The sequence below is a fragment of the Drosophila novamexicana genome, unplaced genomic scaffold (assembly GCF_003285875.2).
Source record: "Drosophila novamexicana strain 15010-1031.04,08,12 unplaced genomic scaffold, DnovRS2.1 tig00000193-arrow-pilon, whole genome shotgun sequence".
Lineage (NCBI taxonomy): Eukaryota > Metazoa > Arthropoda > Insecta > Diptera > Drosophilidae > Drosophila > Drosophila novamexicana.
In genome coordinates, this window is record NW_020824787.1 from 2,510,520 (window position 1) to 2,528,390 (window position 17,871).

At 49.3% G+C, this 17,871-nt stretch overlaps 2 protein-coding genes across 6 annotated transcripts in view; one reads left to right on the plus strand and one right to left on the minus strand.

Annotated features, from left to right (window-relative positions):
* Positions 1-105: 105 nt before the first annotated feature.
* On the plus strand, positions 106-3,027 carry LOC115758372 (TBC1 domain family member 15). Its single transcript, XM_030698964.1, has 3 exons — positions 106-440; positions 534-1,425; positions 1,487-3,027. The coding sequence occupies exons 1-3, from the start codon at positions 330-332 to the stop codon at positions 2,599-2,601; spliced, it is 2,118 nt and encodes a 705-aa protein (XP_030554824.1). The 5' UTR covers positions 106-329; the 3' UTR covers positions 2,602-3,027.
* Positions 3,028-6,570: 3,543 nt separating this feature from the next.
* Positions 6,571-17,871, minus strand: part of LOC115758370 — a 35,134-nt gene continuing 23,833 nt past the window's right edge. For 3 of the 5 annotated variants that reach the window (XM_030698962.1, XM_030698960.1, XM_030698961.1), the window contains 6 exons: positions 12,077-14,408; positions 11,765-12,008; positions 11,488-11,689; positions 11,184-11,418; positions 10,395-11,076; positions 7,001-9,818 (listed from right to left, as the gene is read on the minus strand). In XM_030698962.1, coding sequence (XP_030554822.1) covers positions 7,001-9,818; positions 10,395-11,076; positions 11,184-11,418; positions 11,488-11,689; positions 11,765-12,008; positions 12,077-14,408 — 6,513 coding nt within the window. Of the gene's footprint in view, positions 9,819-10,394; positions 11,077-11,183; positions 11,419-11,487; positions 11,693-11,764; positions 12,009-12,076; positions 14,409-17,871 lie in introns of all 5 variants that reach the window. The other 2 variants (XM_030698963.1, XM_030698959.1) reach the window with 2 other exon arrangements.

The window sequence follows — 17,871 nt, forward strand, 5'->3', positions numbered from 1 at the left end:
ATTATAAGTTACCCATTACACGAATTTTACTCAACAAATGCAAATATCTTTTAAATACATTTAAATTAGTCCCAAAGCTAACGTTTTTTTTTCAGGCAATACGTTCACAAAAATGTCCCAGTTGTCCAGGGTTGCCAGCAAGTTGACATAAATACCAAACAGTTGAAATGCATTAAATAATCCCGCAGCTGAACATGAGTTGGCAGCCTTGCATTTGCAGTGTGTACACACCAAATTTCAGTTAAATCTAATTGTTTATATCTAGAACGTAATAATTTGCTGAAAATTTTTATTGGTCCATTGTGAAAATATCCAAACGGCTGGCCGCTATGAACGATTCGGTGCGCTATGAGCGCTGCCAGCCAATGCTGGGCGTGCTAAGCGAATCCCAAGAGGGCATCGGCGCATCCGAATCGGATCCACCCCAGGGAAATGGTAACGTAAGTTGAACGGCGCTGCCAAAGTCTTTGTTCAATGAAAACTGACTCATATTGCTGTGGCCCCATTGAAATTGTTTTATTGTGCTCTTGCAGGAGCTGTGCACACATGACGGCGTGCTTTTGAAGAAGGCCAATGCGGAACATATTGCCGAATTGAATACCAGCGGCTCCCTCTCCCTGGTCGAGTACAGCCTGCCGCGTCGTCGCGTGTACGTGGAGTGGCATCTAAATGATAACATTATGATAGCCGACGATAGCCAGGATCAGGGCGATTGGGCGCTGGTGGATACAATATCGGGTCGCACACGCACCAGATCCGAGTGCAGCGCCTTCAATACAAAGCCCGCAGAGCTGGGCAGCAATGGGAATGTGGCGCCAGCTCGTGCTCGAATAGTGCGCGCCTTGTTGGAGGATTTGGCTGCCGTTGAGGTGCAGCACCGTGGCCAGACATTACGATTCCTGCGCAAATCGGATAACGGTGTGCACTGCGAGTTCTTCTTTCAGCACGGCAACGCGGATCTATTTGTGCGTTTCATGCGTCAGCAGCATTTCATTGAGAGCTCCGAAGCGGGCCGCAGCGGCGGCGAGGTGTATGCCATATTGAACACGGAAAACCAGAAGCTGAAAAAGACATTTGCCGAACTGGATATTGGCGAGATCAAGGCCAGCCAATTGCCCAGAGAAAGCTGGCTGCCCAATAAATTGGCTGGCTTCCTTGGCAACATACCGGACTATGTGCAGCCGCCGTTTCAACGGTCGCCCAAATCACGTCCCGGTTCGCTGGTGCACGGCGATCGCCAGAACTCACCGGACAACTATCAGTTTATCAAGCTAAGCGGCAGCACGAACAGCGCCTGCTCCTCGAACAGCCAGAGTCGCGGCGAGAGTGCCGACAAATCGCCAGCGGATAGTGAACTGGAGAACCTGAATGCCCAGGATGAGAAAATAGTCAACAATCTGCCAGCACGCCAGAGCGTGCAACGTGGTAAGTATTCGCTAGTTTCTATCAGTTGCATCTTATTCATCATCCACATTTATTGTTCCAGGCCAACCGCTCAACGAGGCGCAGTGGTTGGAATTTAAGACGCGCGACGGTCGCATCTCGGATAGCTTACGTATCAAAGAGCTCATCTTTCGCGGTGGCATTGTGCCCAGTCTGCGCGCAGAGGTCTGGAAATATTTATTAAACTACTATGAATGGTCCGATTCGGAACTGGAGCGCATCGAGCGGCGCAGCCAAAAGACAAAAGAATACTATAAAATGAAGGCACAATGGCTGGCCATGACCACCGCCCAGGAGGCAAACTTTAGCGGCTATCGGGATCGCAAGTGCCAAATCGAGAAGGATGTGAAGCGCACGGACCGCTCGCAACAGTTTTTCGCCGGCGAGGATAATCCAAATCTGATGCTCTTGCAAGGCATACTCATGACCTATGTTATGTACAATTTTGATCTGGGCTACGTCCAAGGCATGTCCGATCTGTTGGCACCGATACTGGAGATTCAAGTTAATGAGGTGGATGCGTTTTGGTGTTTTGTCGGCTTCATGGACATGGTGTTCAGCAACTTTGACATGGATCAGGCTGGCATGAAGACGCAGTTTGCCCAGCTGCGTCGTCTCCTGGAGGTGGCCAATGCGCCGCTCTTCAAATACATGTGCAGCCATGAATCGGACAACATGTACTTCTGTTTCCGCTGGCTGCTCGTCTGGTACAAGCGGGAGCTGGACAACGACGATGTGCTCAAGCTCTGGGAGTGCCTGTGGACGCGTCTGCCTTGTGCCAACTTTCATCTGCTCGTTTCGGTGGCCATACTGGACCAGGAAACGAACGTGATTATTGATAGAAAATACGAATTCACCGAAATCCTAAAACATGTCAACGAACTAACCGGCAACATCGATTTGAAACGCACCCTGGAAACAGCCGAGGCCATCTACCTACAGCTAAAGGCATCTGAGGCGTTGCCCAATGATATACGCCACATCATTGGCGAGCCATTGCTGCCCCTGGCTGCTGGCGAGGAGCGAGAGGACGATGAAAATGCCTATTCGGATGATGGCTTCGATGAGCTGCGCGAGCTGACGCCGGAGGAGAAGCGACGCAATCAGGAACTGCTCGAGGAGGCATTCGAGCGATCCCTCTTCATGCAACACATATAGTTCGAGCCAGGAGCAAAGCCAAAACCATACCAAGCCGAGGGCATAAACATGCGCAAACTATTTAGCTCTATAGCCTTTAAGACTCAAAGTTTACTATCGTGTCGAGGTGTGGCCCCTTTCGGCGCGGGGGGCTACGCTGTTGAAGTGCTTTAAATGCTAATGCACAGATTTATACATTGTATATTATACATGTTTGTACGTTTTTGTATTTATTGTAAGTTCTTTTCCAAACCCAACACTTCAATTGGCATAAGCGATCGGTCCTAAACAAGTGAAACAACGTTTCCAACGATATTTTTGCAGCGAAATTAGAGTTAGACGTCAATTTATCTACCGAAATTTTGATTTATCGCATTGCTAAAAGCAGCTTTTATTGCCTCTAGTTAAGTTAAACTCGATTACTGTGAATATACATGCATATATCTATGAATTGCGTAGTAAAAACAAAAACAACAGGAAAAATACTCCCTCTTCGATGGTTTCCAGTTGACCTCCGTATCCTTGGTTATACCATACCAAAGATACAGTCCTGGTGAACCTAAAGGTCCGATTTCTTGCAAAATTTGTAGTGAAATGGTCCACAAACATGCATGCTTTTTCTTTCAGCACCCCTTTTACATTAGTTTAACGGCCGTCCTTACAGCGGCCCTTTAACATGCTCTGTAACTGTTGCCTAACAGTCGTCTGTTAAGAAAATTGCAAGTCACCAGCAACTTAACATTTTTGCCCCGTGCGGGTATGCAACGAAAATTTTTATTCAGAAATTTTTGTCGACCTGCTGGGCATTTCTGTTCGCTTGGTACTTCAGCTGGATTTTTGTTAAAATCGAGCCAGCCAAGTGGCCCAGCGCTGCGGAAGCTAGCGACCGTTAATGTTTAAATATTAAATGCGCGCAAGCGAGCACTTATATGTGAAAATAAGAAAATCCTGAATATCTCGGAAACTACAAGGAGGATTTTAATGTCCTTTGGCCAGTTGATACTCCTGACCCATACAATTTTTCTGGCGCAGGACTCGTCAGGATCTGAAAGGATATGGGCGAGTTATGAGCTATTTTTGTACCAAAAAATGTCCTTTTGTCATTGGCTCCCTTAGGGATTTTCGTCCTTTTCATTACATATTCTAAATCGGCTGGACAAGGAATGTCTGCTGACCAAAGGACATCAGGATAGTCCTTGAATTGGCCAAGTTATAGCCGATTTTGTGATGTATAACATTTTCGAAAAATAGCCATAACTCGGCCATATCCTTGCAGATTTTCAAAGGATTCGGTGCGTTAGGATCGTAAGGACCAACTACATCGATCTGCATCAAAACATTATGGGGTCATCTAAGAATGCAGGACTTGACAAATTTTCGTCGCGGCCGGCAAGGAAAATAAGCCTAAAACACAAAATCCTTGATATCTCTGAAACTACAAGGACGATGTTGATGTCCTTTGGCCAGATGATAGCCCTGGTCCGTACAATTTATTTGACACAGGATTCGTCAGGATACGCAAGGATACAGCCGAGATATAGCCTATTTTCTGTTCACAAAAATGTCCTTAAAACTTCGCTGTTTGAAGGACTATCGTCCTTTGGATGGTATATTCTTAATTGGGACGATGAGGAGTATCTACTGGCCAAAGGACATCCCGATAGTCCTTCAAATGGCCAAGTTAGCCCGGATTTTTTCGATTTTGGCCAATTTTGCGACCTACCCCCTAGGAAAAAATAATGGAAAATTTTTGGTGGAATCCTTGAAATCCTTGAATGCCAATCGATAGTTCTGACTCTCACGAGTTTAAAAAGGTATATCCTTCCGATATCCTTAAGGATATGGCCAAGATATGGCTAAAAAAAGAATGTCCTTTTTAGAAAAGTAGCCATATTTCTGAAACTACAAGGACGATTTTGATGTCCTTTGGCCAGTTGGTAGCCCTGAGCCACAGAAACTGTTCGACACAGGACCCGTTAGGATCCGCAAGGACACGGGCGAATAATCATCTTTTTTCTGTACAAAAAAGACTTCCTTATATCTTGGCTCCTTGAAGGACGTTCGTCCTTTTTATTGCTTATTCTGAATTGGTTGGGCAAGGACTATCTGTTGTCCAAAGGACGTCAGGATAGTACTTGAATTGGCCAGGTTATGGTCGATTTTGTGTTCGTATCCTTTTTAGAAAAACAGCCATAAGTTGGCTATATCCTTGCCAATTTTAAAAGGACTTGCTGCGCCCGAATCATGAGAGCCAACCGCATCGATCTGCATTCAAAGAAAATAATAAATCAGTATTTTGTTGTAATTTTGGAAATTTATTTTTCATATATTTATCTTGTTGTTGTTGCTGTAGTTGTGTTGTAATTATCATACTTTAATTAAGATTTATACTTAGCATCTCTAATTTAAATTGTTATTTGCTCTTGTCTGTTGGTGCAACTGTTTTCTTTCTTTCTTTAATATTGTTTATTTTTAGCTGTAGTTTAATGGATCGCAGTGCAAATAAAATCGTATTTCCATTTAGTTTATATAATTTAAATGTAATACATATAAACGGGCCACTCGCCAATTACATGTACATAAATATTGATTTGTGTTGAAAAAAAAAATAATCGATTTGTCAATAAACATTTTTTGTTGTGTTTTCGTGTGGTTGTTCTTGTTGTTGTTGTTGCTGTTGCTTGGTTTCAATTCATTTTTAAAAACATACAGAATACAAATTAAAACTTATGCAATATAAATTGTTTTACTAATTACATAATTAAAATTATAAAATTAAAAGCGATTTGACGACAACGTCAATATATATATGTGTATATATATATATATATATATATATATATATGTATGTATGTATGTATGTATATGTGAATATGTATATATTTATATGTATATAGGACATACCGAGTACACAAATATAACATAGGCAGGACGACCAAGTGAATGAAGAAAACACAGTTAGGATCGGGAATTAGGTCACATACACACATCATCATTATAAATATGAAATCAAACAAATGGAGTGCAAATACATGAATTGGGATTCTGATACGATCCGATTTGATTTGATGATTAAAGATCCATTAAAGATACTAAAATATGTACAGGTTTTTGTTTTGTTTTTGTTTTTTGTTGTTTTTTGTTTTGTTTTGTTTTGTGATTAAGATTAACTCTTGTAAAGGACGACAGCATTGAACCCAATTAATGCTACATATCTATATATATATATATATGTGTGTGTTTGTGTGTGTATACATCATAATAGGTGTGTGTGTGTGTGTGTGTGTGTGTGTGTGAGAGTGAGACTGTGTGTGTGTGTGTGTGTTTTTGTCAATTTGCTTTTAAGTTAGTTTGCTGTTTAAACATTTTTTTTGTTTTGCTTTTGTTTTTGTTTTTGCTTATCAGTTATCAATAATAATTTGCAATAATTTAAACCGTTATTCATCTGCGTGTTTTTCGGAGGCTGGGGGTGGGGTTGGGCGCAGCAGCAGCAGAACCCTGCCCCCTGCCCGCGCCCCCTCTCTGTTACAATTAAATTATAAGCGCTTTTTTAATATACTCGTTAATCATACGAAACGCACACAACAAACCTGCCTAACCACCTCCCCCGTCCGCCCTACCTCGCCTAACGCATTAGTTGCAGCAGAGCGCGGCGAAGAGGCATAGGAGGGGGCGTGGCAGCTGTTGCATGGTGTTTCCCCGCTTTCAGCATTGGCCACGGGTTGCAGGTGCGCACCAGGTGAGCTGGCGGGCCCCATGTGTGCCACAGCAGCGGGCGACGTTTGTTGCAGCATCTGCGCCCGCTGCTGTCCACACGGAAGCCTAACTGGGATCAAGCCTGGCGCGCAGCAGCAGCAGCTGCATCCCGGGACCGCTCACTCGCCACTTCTACTCGCTTTAAATGTATATGTTTATATATATATGCGTAATATATATATATATATATATATATATATATATATATAAATATATATAATGGTTTACTTATACTTTACACAACTTTAAGCTTAAGGGATCTACTACTCCTGTTCGCACAGTTTCTCGCTCGTGCTCTCGTTAGCGTACTCGTTCGCGTTCGAGTTCGACTTCTCGTTCTCGCTTTGGAACTAGTTCGCGTACTCGTTACATTTAGCCTTGAGTTCAATTTGCGTGCGTTTGTCTCAGCTTTTGCCGCTGCTCGTCCGTTTCCGCTTCCGCTTCCGTTTCCGCTTCCGTTTCCGTTTGCATTACTCGTTTGGCTCTTCCTCTTCTGATTCTGCTTTTGCTTCTTCGTGGCCTTTTTCCGTTGCTTTTGGTTTCTCTTTTTGTTATCATTTTTGCTCTTTTTATTGTTTTTGTTGCTGTTGTTGTTTTTGTTGCCCTGTCTGGTTCGGGCGCCCACCGGCGGGGCGCTGTCGTTTGGCTAGGCGCTTCGCTTTACTCATTCGTTCCGCTCCTCGGACTCGCTGCCCGCCGACAGATTTAGCGTGGCAGCATCTGCCGACTGGCGTGTGTGGCGCGTGGAGCGCAGTTCACGTCGCTTCTCGGGCGGCTGTTCCGCTGCCGTCGCACCGGAGCCGCCGTGCTCGTTGCCGGAACGTGGACGCTTGAGCCGATTGGAAGAGCGTCGATTCTCTTCGGCCGCAGCAGCAGCTGCTGCTGCTGCCGCCGCCGCCGCGGCAACCGAGGAGCTGCTGCTGCTGGAGCCGCTTAGATTTGCCGCCGAGTTGTTGTTGTTGCCGCCGCCGCCGCCGCTGGCATCGAGATCCTCGACACTGCCGCTGTGACTGCTGCCTGGAGCCGCTGGCTTCTTGAGTATGGGCTGAATGATGAGCTCGTCAGCCTCCTCGTAGGGCGGCGGCAGCTTGGCCGCATCGGCGGCATTCGTTATGGTCAGGGAGATGCGCGACTCGCTGCGCTCGGAGCGCTCGCTGCTGGTGCTCGCGCCGCTGCTGATCGGCGGCGCAATCGTGATGGTCGTCTGTGAAGGCAGATTCGCGGCAATCGCCGCATTGTTGGCGGCACTGGAGCTCGCATTCAACGGCGTCAGCGTCACCTTATCCTGCTCTGGCGTGGGCGTCGGCGCCGGCGTGGAGCAGCTGCTGGAGCCGCTTACGCCGCGCAAACTCTTCTCGATGCTGGCGCCCAAATTGAGCGGCAAGCCGGCGGCCAGCGCGGCAGCTGCTAGCTCATCCTTCGTGGGATGCATCTCGCTGCGCGCACGCTTCGACTTGTGCTGTTGCTGCTGCTGTTGTTGCTGCTGCTGCAGATGCTCCGCATCGAGGGCGGCCGCATAGGCGGCATTGAGGCTGCTGCTGCTGGCCGATGAGGTGGGTATCAGCGAGATGCCCGAGCCCAGGCCCAGCGACTTGGTGTAAAAGTCCATTTGCTGCTTGAATGCATCCTGTTCGCGCTGCCGCTTGGCAGCCGAACTGCTGCTACTGCTGCTTCCGCCGCCGCCGCCACCGCCACCTCCTCCAGATGAAGATGATGCGCCGCCGGTGAGGCCAGCCAGGCTGGCCAACGAGCCAGGACCGCTGAGCGGCAATGAGCCGCCGGCAGCGGCCATCGCCTGGGCGGCCATCTCGGCGAGCAGCGCCTGCGAGAAATCACTGGACATGCCCGGTATCTGTGGCAGCTGTGCGGCTGCTGCTGCTGCAGCGGCGGCAGCTGCGGCGGACTTGGAACTCTTGCTGGCCGATGAGCCGCCGCCGCTGTTGTTGTTGTTGCCGGAGCTGGACGTGCTGGGCATTTTGCCCTGTGAGAAGGCTTGCAGCGCGGCCAGATCCGTTGGCAGAGCGCCGCGCGCTATGCTCTCGAACCACTTCTGCTGCTCCTTGGCGGACGCCTCGTTGGCAGCAGCAGCAGCTGCGGCACGTTTGCTGGCAGCGCTGGAGCTGCTGCTGCTGGTGTTGTTCGAGCTGCTCGGCGTGGGCAGCGGCGGCATGCCCAGGGAGCTCATGAGACGCGTCGCCTGGGCCAGGTCCATGCTGCTCATGCGGCTGAGCGATTCGAGCAAATGTGGATCGGCGCCGGGCATCAGCAGGCTCGACAGCTGTGCCATGTCCGCGGCACTGGGCGTCGCCGAGGCGGCCGAGTTGCGTTGATTGCTGCTCTGGCGGCTGCGACTGGAGCTGGTCGAAGGCGTTGTCACTGTGCCGGCGCTCATGCTGGCCATGGCGTTCATTAGGTTGGCCGCCGAATTGGCCGCCGAGTTGGCAGCGTTGCGGGAATTGCTCGATTTGCTCGACTGCGACTGATGCGACTTGGCCGACTGCGTCGAGCCGGTGACGGCCGCCGAGGAGGTGGCCACGCCGTTAAGCAGATTATATTGCTGTGCCAGCTGATCGTAGGCCGAGCCCAGGCCGCTGGAGCCCAGCGAATACGGATTGAGTCCGCCCAGACCCATGGGCGGATACAGCAGCGAGGGATTGGGGAACAGGAACGGAAAGCCGGCGGCCAGCTGCGATGCCGATGCGCCCGCATTCTTGCCGCCACCCGATCCTCCGCCAGCGCTGCTGTTGACTGCGGCAGCGGCTGCTGCCAGCTGCGCGGCCTCGTTCTGTTGCTGCTTCTTCTTGCTGGCCGCCGATGACGAGGCGCTGGAGGAGTTGCCGCCAGCGCTGGACTGCGACTGGCTCTTGCCGGTGCCCGCGCTCGTGCTGCCTGTGAGGCCGCCGAGCGTTGGTCCCGCAGCAGCCATGAGCGCAGCCAGCGACTGGGCATCCATGCCGGCCAGATTGCCCAGGCCGCCCATGCCCGCCAGGCTGGCGAACAGATTCATGTTGTTCAGATTGCCCAGGCCGGGCAGATTACCCATGCCGGGCATGCCGCCGAATGGCATCGACAGCAGCGGATTCTTCGGATCGAACGCGGCGAGCGGATTCTTTGGATCGAAGCCGCCCAAGCCGGGCAAATTGGCCAGCAAATTGGGATTGAGGCCAGCCAGCGAGCCGAACTGCAACGCCGCCTGATCCAAGGCGGCCGCCGACTGCGATTGCCTCGACGACTTCTTCGACGAGCCGCTCGAATTGCCCGCCGGCGACTGTGCGGCGCTCGGCTGTTGCGTGTGGCCGCCAGAGGAGGCGTTGCTCGAATTGGAGGAGGGTCGTCCACCGTGTGATTTAGAGCCACCGCCGCCGTAGCCACTGCTGTTGTCCATGCCGCTGGCGCTGGGCTTTGGTGATGGCGCCGACATCGGATTCTGCATCTGCTCCAGCCACTTGGGATCCACCTCATAGTTGGGATTATCGGTGAGCCTGTGGAAAAGCATAGAAATTAATTTATATTGTATACAAGCTAATAATAATACCAGGCTTTGTCTGAGCCAATTATCCTTAAGATTTTGAGTATTCCACCCAGTTTCCGTCTGTGCGGGTGAAATCACAAAATCACCTTCTCATATCATATACACATGTGAAAACTTTCCATACGAAACGATTTCATATATTTTCCACACTTGCGAATGAAATATTTTTGAATTGAATTTTCATGTATCAAGATTTGCATAAAATCTTCACACATCAAATAAAAGTTTCTTAATGAAATCTTTCCGAACAAAACAATTCCACCTATTTTTCACACGCGCGCGAATTCTTTTAAGTACAGTGACCGCTCGCTAATAAAAACGTGTATTTATAATTTTATAGAGAATTATTCCAGCTGAATTTTTAGCAAGATGTAATATCCTAATAGCATACTCGCATTGATTTATACGCGTATATCTCTTCAGTTAGGATTCTGCCGCGAATCCGAAATGTTTCAATTAGCGAGCCATCACTGTACTTTGATAAATTGCTAGCTATGCCAAGTCGCAGGCATTTGTTGCCACGTACCATTGCATGAGGCGCTTCAGTTGTGGCGCCTTGTTGCCGCCCAGCCGCTTGCCCGTCTGCTTGTTGATCACCGGCACCGGCTCCTCCCCGGTCAGACCCTGCGGACCAGCCAAGGATTGCTGTTGTTGCTGCTGTTGCTGTTGTTGTTGCTGTTGTTGTTGCTGCTGCTGTTGTTGCTGCTGCTGCTGCTGTTGTTGCTGCTGCTGCTGTTGCTGCTTTTGCAGTTGCGCTGCATTGGCCGCCTGCTGGGCGCTGGAGCTGCTGCTTTGCTGGCGATTGCCGCGTCGACTGTTGCTGCTGCCAGAAGCGCCGGCGTTGCCAGCGCCAACATAATCAATGCTGAGCTGATCGCCCAGTGGATTGGTCATGTCCGAGAGCCATTTGTTGACCTTGACGTCGTGGGAGGAATTGTATTTGGAGCTGAGCTTCATCGCCTGCTCCATTTCGGCCAGCATGTTCTCGTAGGCTTTGCGCTGTGAAGGCGGCAGGAACTGCATCATCTTCTGCTGTTGCTTGAGGAACGATTGCGGATCGGTGGCCATCGTCTGGGCAAGCAGAGCATTGAGGCTGTCCTTGCTCGAAAGTCCGCCCATGGCCATGTTTTGCAGCGCGCTCAGGCCGCTGCCCGAGGGACTGCTGGCGCCGCCGCCGCTGCCGCTGCCCTGACCGCCGCTCTTGGACTCTGCAGAAGGAGAGGAGAGAGAGAGAGAGGGAGAGATTAGTTGTTGTTGACTATGGGAGCGCCTCGGCTTGGCTTTTAGAAAAGAAAGCGCAGAGACTCCAACTCACTTCCGGGCACTGTCGTGACAGTGATGGTAAATGGCTTCTGATTGGACTGCTGCTGGCTGGGCGCCTGCAGATTGGCGGGCGTCACGGACACACTGGGCGGTATTTGTGGTTTCTTTGATGAGGGCAGCGATGGATCCGGGAAGGTCTTTTGCTCTTTGGCCGCCGACAGACCGAGCACAATCTCATCCAGCTTCTTGCGTTTCTTCTCCTTGCCTATGACCGGCTCCTCAATGGTCTGTGGATCAGGGATTTCAATGATTAGCATGGGGGTCATGCCTATTGCCTCTCCAGCGCAAATACTTACGCAATTGTTCTTCTTCATCAGCTTGTTGAGCGTGTCGTCTAGCTTGCTCTTGCTGCCGGCCATTGAGGGGAACGCGGAGCTAAGCGCCGCATGCACACTCGATTTCTTGGAAGGCATCGAGAAGTCTTGCACCTCGCTCAGATCAATGGCGCCAGCGCTGGACGCTGACTTAAGCATTTCCGTCATATTCATTTTGGGCAGGCTGCTGTGGGACAGAGTTGAAAGAGTTGAAATTGTGGTAGGGCTAAGATGGCAGTTGCGCTCAAGGATTACACACCTGGAGGACAGATCCATGGGTGCACCCATTGAAGGTGGTGGCGTTTTCAGTGCCGGCACAGCGGGCTTATTAAACTGCCCGGACGACTGGCGCGACAGCGAGGCGTGCTGATGCGCGGGCGGCGGTTGCATGCCGCTCAAAGCGGCCGCCGAGGCAGCTGCGCTCGAGCCGCCGCGTCGACCGTCGCGAGCGCCCGTTAAAGCCTCCATGTTGGCTATCTCACTCTCCCAGTCCTTGGGCGCCACTATAAAAGGGGGAAATGACATTTGATTAATTGCTGGCTTTACAATTTAACTACAACTCTTTACTTACTCGACGAGCTGTTGAGCAGCGCGTGCAACTTGGCACGCTCCGTTTCCACGTCGATGGCAATGTGTCGCTTGCGTTTCTTGCCCGCATTGGAGCCCAGGCCGCCGGCACTGGGCACATTTAGACCTGCCGCCGCCGCGCTGACAGCCGCTGCCGCACTGGCGCCGGCCGTTGCCGCGCTCAACGACATGCCCGGCAGCAACGCCGACAAGGATGTGGCATTGCCGCCGCTGGCCGCAGCGGCGACGGCAGCCGCGACAGCTGCATTGATGCTATTCGCATCCAGGCCCGGCAGCGTGGTGGGCGCCGCCACCGGCGTTTTGGGCGACGGCAGCACCGACTGCACATTGCCGCCCGTTGACGAAACGCCCGCCGCATTGCTGGCCACCTGTTGCATTTGGGAGGCCTGCAGATGCTTGGTCACACCCTGATCTGTAGTTATGGTTATCACGTCGGGCGTTGTCGAGCGTCGCTCGCTGCTATTCAGATGGGGTATGGACTCGTGCAGGGCAATGTTGAGGTCTGTGGTGCCCTTTAGGCCGGCAAAGGCGCTGTAGTGCTTGTCCACGGGCCATTTGTTCGTCTCCACGCAGACCACGATGTGTGCGATGCGTCGCTCCAGGGCGAAGTCCTTGAACCAGCGTATCATGCACATCTCCAGCTTGGGCTTCTCCAGCTTTTGCTGTTTCACAGTCGCCGGCTGAATGACCTCAAGATCGGGAAAGCGTGCTTTCAGTTCGGCTGCCTGCTTTTTGCACTCCTCCTCAACGGCTTTCTCCTTCTCCTTCATGACCTCGTCGTCATCGGGATCGCTGGGCCCGGCTACCAGGTCGAGTATCTCCTGTTCTGCGGGCGGCTTCTCAACGCTCTTGACCTCCGCGGCGACTTCTCCTGTATTGCTGGCATCCGTTTCGGCCTCGACTTTCTTGGACTCACTTTCGACTGCTGCTGCAGCTGGTTCCTTATCTGCCTCTGGCTTTTCCTTGGCAGCGGTCTCAACGATCTCGTCGCTTTGCTCGGTCGCTGCTGCTTCTGCTTTGACAGCTGTCGCTTCCTCTTCCGATGCTTCGACGGATTCCTTTTCCTCGGCAACTGCCAACTTGGCGGGCTCCGTGTCCATTGGACTGTCCTCCGCCTTTTCACTCGACTTCTCTGTTTCGGCTGCCTCTGACTTTAGGCTTTCGGCTGGCTTATCGGCGTCGGCCGTGGCATCTGCCTCGGTTGCGGCTTCCTTTTCGTTGCCATTTTCCGCAATTGGCTCATCCACGTCCATTTTTTCTTCGCTCTCCTTGGGCTTGACTACGGTTTCTGCTTCGGCTTCAGCTTCCGCTGCCTCTTCGGCGGCTTCAGTGGGCAGCAGCTTGGCTTCATCCAGCGATTCCTTGTCTGCCTTTTCGGCTGGGACTACTTCATCCTCTTCCATTTTCTCTGTTGCTGATTTATTCATTGTTTTCTCTTCGCTTTCCTCGACCTCGGCTTTGTCTGTGCTCTGCTCGGCATTAACTTCAGCCTTGACGGGCGACTCCTTTTTGATGACACTCTCCTTGGTGAGCAGCTCATCATCCAGATCGATAACCTCGTGCTTCACTGCTGCAGCTGCCGATGCTGCCGTCGCCGCCGCCGCCGCAGCTGCCTTATCGGCTGCAGCTGCTTTTTCAGCGGCTGCCGCCTTTTCGGCCTTCTCGGCGTTGAAGGCCTCCAGTTTGATGGTGCGCTGAATCTGTGCCTCGAGCTCGCGTATGAAACGCTTCTCCGACTCGCAGAAACTAAAGTTGGGATCGTTAAAGATGAACGTCTCGGAGCGGTAAAGACCATGCTTGAGCACGGCCGCAATCAGTTCCTTATCGTGCCGTCCGGGCTCCCACCAGTCGGGCGTATCGGTGTTCATGGCGCACTGCTTGAGCCGCTCGTCGAGCTGGGGATTGCGGGCCACTTCGCGCAGCTTGGCCAACAGCTCGAGGCGATCCAGTATAAGCTTGGCGTGCTCCTTTTCGACCTCCTCGATGATGCCCTCCAGACCGCGCTCGTTCTCACTGAGCTTCAGGCCCGCCTGGCGCCGGCACATGGCCACAAAGACCTTATAGTAGTCGCTGAGCGTCTCGTCGCTTTTGCGCTCCAGATGTGCCATCTGCTTGAACTTGGTCCAGTCGGGACTGTGGCTACTGCTGCTGCCGCCGCCCATGGATGTGCTCAGCTGCATATCGACACCGTAGCCGGTGAGCACGCGCAGAAACTCATATTCCTCGCGACGATTCCATTTTTTGGGTATCAGCTGCAGGCGCTGCGACTCGCGCTCCTTCGCCGCCAGCTCCATCTTGCCCTGGCGCTCCATTTTCTGCAAGATTAGGGAGTTTTGCATGAGTGCGATTTGCATAAGCAATAGATTAAATATATATATTAAATATGGATTGTATTGTGTGGTTTGGGATTTGGTAGAGTTCGATATGAGGTCTTACTATAAATGATATGAAATTACTTTTGAATTAGTCCAATTGGGTTTTCTTTAAATTGTAATCCCATTTCACCCCTTTTCCGCCCATATAGGTGCATTTTCCCAAAAGAACTTCGTCCTCTTTTTTAGATGTATAAATTGTATATAAAATGTATATAAATTGTATATAGTTCCCATTGTATCTATATATAATAACTCCTGATTATCTTTATGCTGTACATACCATATATTTCAAGGCAATATGTAATCCTAGACTATGCAATCATTCAGTTTGTATGTCTATTTACTTGAATATTTCTAATATATTTATATAACTAAGTATTTTCTTTTGAAATTCCCTATATATTTCTGTTGCTTACTTATTCGATTTCTTATTTAATCACAATTTTCTCATGACTGCTGACTCAACCCGATTCGGTGTGTTGACTTGTTAATAGATTAAAGAGGCATCATCAGACACGAAGTAGTATAATCTTGGCTACTTTACAAGCGTTACCCATTCATGGCATACCAAAAGGCAGGCGTAAGATAAGATAAGGCCCTTCTAGCTGAAAGATGGATGTACATACACGTATATACTATAAATATATATATCTATTTATGTAGCAAGGGGGTCATATGGCCATGCAATTTGACTGCCGATAACCAGTCCAAAAGAGAGCAAGTATAAATCCTCTAGTCAACAGTGTGCGACTCCGAAATACCCTGTACTCGGCGGTGAGTTGTCGTAGCGTACATTCGAAACTTGAATGTCCATTATCCAATCTTTAACAATTTTTCATATTCTTATGCTATCAAACTTAATTGATTTATCAAAGCGCAAAGCTTGGAGAAACTGAACAAGAAAATTCAACAAGTGAAATGTTCTGCATTTCTAAAAGCCAACATACCCAACCTGGTACGCCTCCAGCTTTTGTAAGCTCCGCCAAATACTTGACATATATTTTTCATAATCTCCCTTAATGGAAAGCTTAAAAATCCCGCTATCTCTAATAGTTCATAGGAAACTTTTATACCCGTTTCTCTGTCCACTTCAATGGGTACAGGGTATAGAGGGGAAAAAAAAATGCAGCGCAAATTCATTACGAATATTTACACAATTTGAGAAAGAAAAAAATTAAAAGCAACGACGCGTTCGTCGGGGTACCCCCGGAGACCCCTCCTCCTCATCATCATCATCATCATCAACAACATAACGGGATGCATCAGGGGTGGGTGCTGCCAGGACAGCTCTCAATGGTGTTGTGTGTGTGTGTGTGTGTGTGTGTGTGTGTGTGTAGGGGGTAGTGCTTGGGGTTGGTGGTCGGTACCGGGCCAGCCTTTCAAAATTACAAAAATGTTTGCGAAAAGTACTAAATGCGAATGGCGAGCGCAAAGCAAAGGGGCAAAATGAGAGACAATGGCGACGACGTCGACGACGCCGACGCCGACTAAATACGAGCGAACTGAAACTGAAACTGGAAATACAATAAAATCATAATAATAAAAGTAAAAAAAATCCATTTTACACCCCTAATAGAGCGAGCGACGCAGAGCGGGCAGAGGGCAAATGCCACAGCGACAATTGAGCACGAGACGCGGAGGCAGCAGGAGACAAAACAAATGAATCCTGCGAGACCAATTGCATGGCCAGCACAAGAAGCTCTCTTCACACACACACACATACTGACACACACACAGTCATAAGCACATTTCTCGTGTGTGGGCTAGCCCCACACTCTAAAGCAGGGGCGCCGGTTTTGTAGTTAGTTATGATAATAATAATAATGCGGGGCGGGGGTAGAGCCCACTCCAAAAATGTGCTGTCAGTCGGCAACTCCTTAGGCAGCGTTGCCAGGTGGTTGCAAATATAACGCAAAAGCACAAAACATATACATATTTATTTTAAATGTGCAAGTGTGTGAATGCAAATCAAAACAACAACAAAACTGCAAACGGCTCTTGCAGTCAAGTGCCTTAGTGGGGGAGTGGGGAGGGGGTGTGCTGATGCTCTCGTAGCCATGTTGGCAAGTCTGGCTTCAAGGATGCCAATTGGCGCAGGTTGGCAGCACTCTGTGAGTGTGTGTGTGTGTGTGTTTATATGTATATATATATATGTGCAGGCTAACGGCTCTTCGCTATACAAATTTCAAGCAACGATAGCCCAAAAAAAATAAATAAAGGGGGGACGACAAACAAAAACAAACGACAAAGCGAGCAAGCTAAAGAGACTGAACGAACGACCTCTTCTGCTTGACGCCCCCACCCGACCCAATCCCATTTGTATCTTATACCATCTCGCTTGCGCACACGACACGCGACGCGACGATACGCGACTTCTTCGCATTCGCCCCTGTTCTTCGGGCATTTGCACGATACAAGTGCGAGCGATTGATTATGATTATTAGTAAGTAGCAAGCAATGGCAATAGCAACGGCAACGGCAAACGGCTTGACTTGCGGCGAAATGGGGTAAAAGAGACAGAGGCGGCAAAACGAATTTAAATGAGCGCACACTGAGACACCCAACTGGTTAACGTGTGTTTGTTTATTTGTTTGCCTCTGTTTGTGTATGTGTGTGTGTGTGTGTATGAGAGAGTTTTTGAGAGAGTGGGTTACACTGGCCGTGTAAGTGGCAACGCTCGTACATGTGAAATCTATAGGCATAAATTTATTGTTTTGTATTTCGTTTTAACTTTGCGGCGGCTCGACTGACTACTTGCTGCCCCGCCGCTGTTGGTTGTTACTTTTATTGCTGCTTCTGCTTGTTCTTCGGTTTCTTTTAGTTTAGCTTTTTTTGCTGCACGCATTCTTTGCATTCACATTTATTTCGTTTGCCAATTTGCCTTCATTTTAATTAAGTTTTTGCATATTTTATACAATAAATTGTCATTGTCATTGTAGTTTTTGTATATGTTGTAGTTTTACCTCCAAGTAAATGCCATTGTTTAAAGTGGGCGCTGCTGTTGTTGTTGTTGTTACTGCTGTAACGGCTGCTGTTGATTTATTTAGATGCTCGCAAAAGGCCGAGAAGCTGCTAAAATCCATGGGTTTAATAACCTCCATTTTGTATTAGACAATTTTAGGCACATGTATGTATGTATGTATATAGACACAGAAACGCACAAGCACACACTCAATTTCGATATGCAATTGAATTTACAATTACAATTATAATATATACATGTATATGCATATCTATATGCTATATCACAAATATTGAATTGGTTTTCGATTTCAACATTATTGATTTTAATTAAGCACTAATTATCATTCATTGCGGCGACACATTTGCCATTTGCACGTTGCTTGTGCTTGTAGTTGTTGTTGTTGTTGCGACGTCTGCACTCGCCACTCTTCACTCGCGC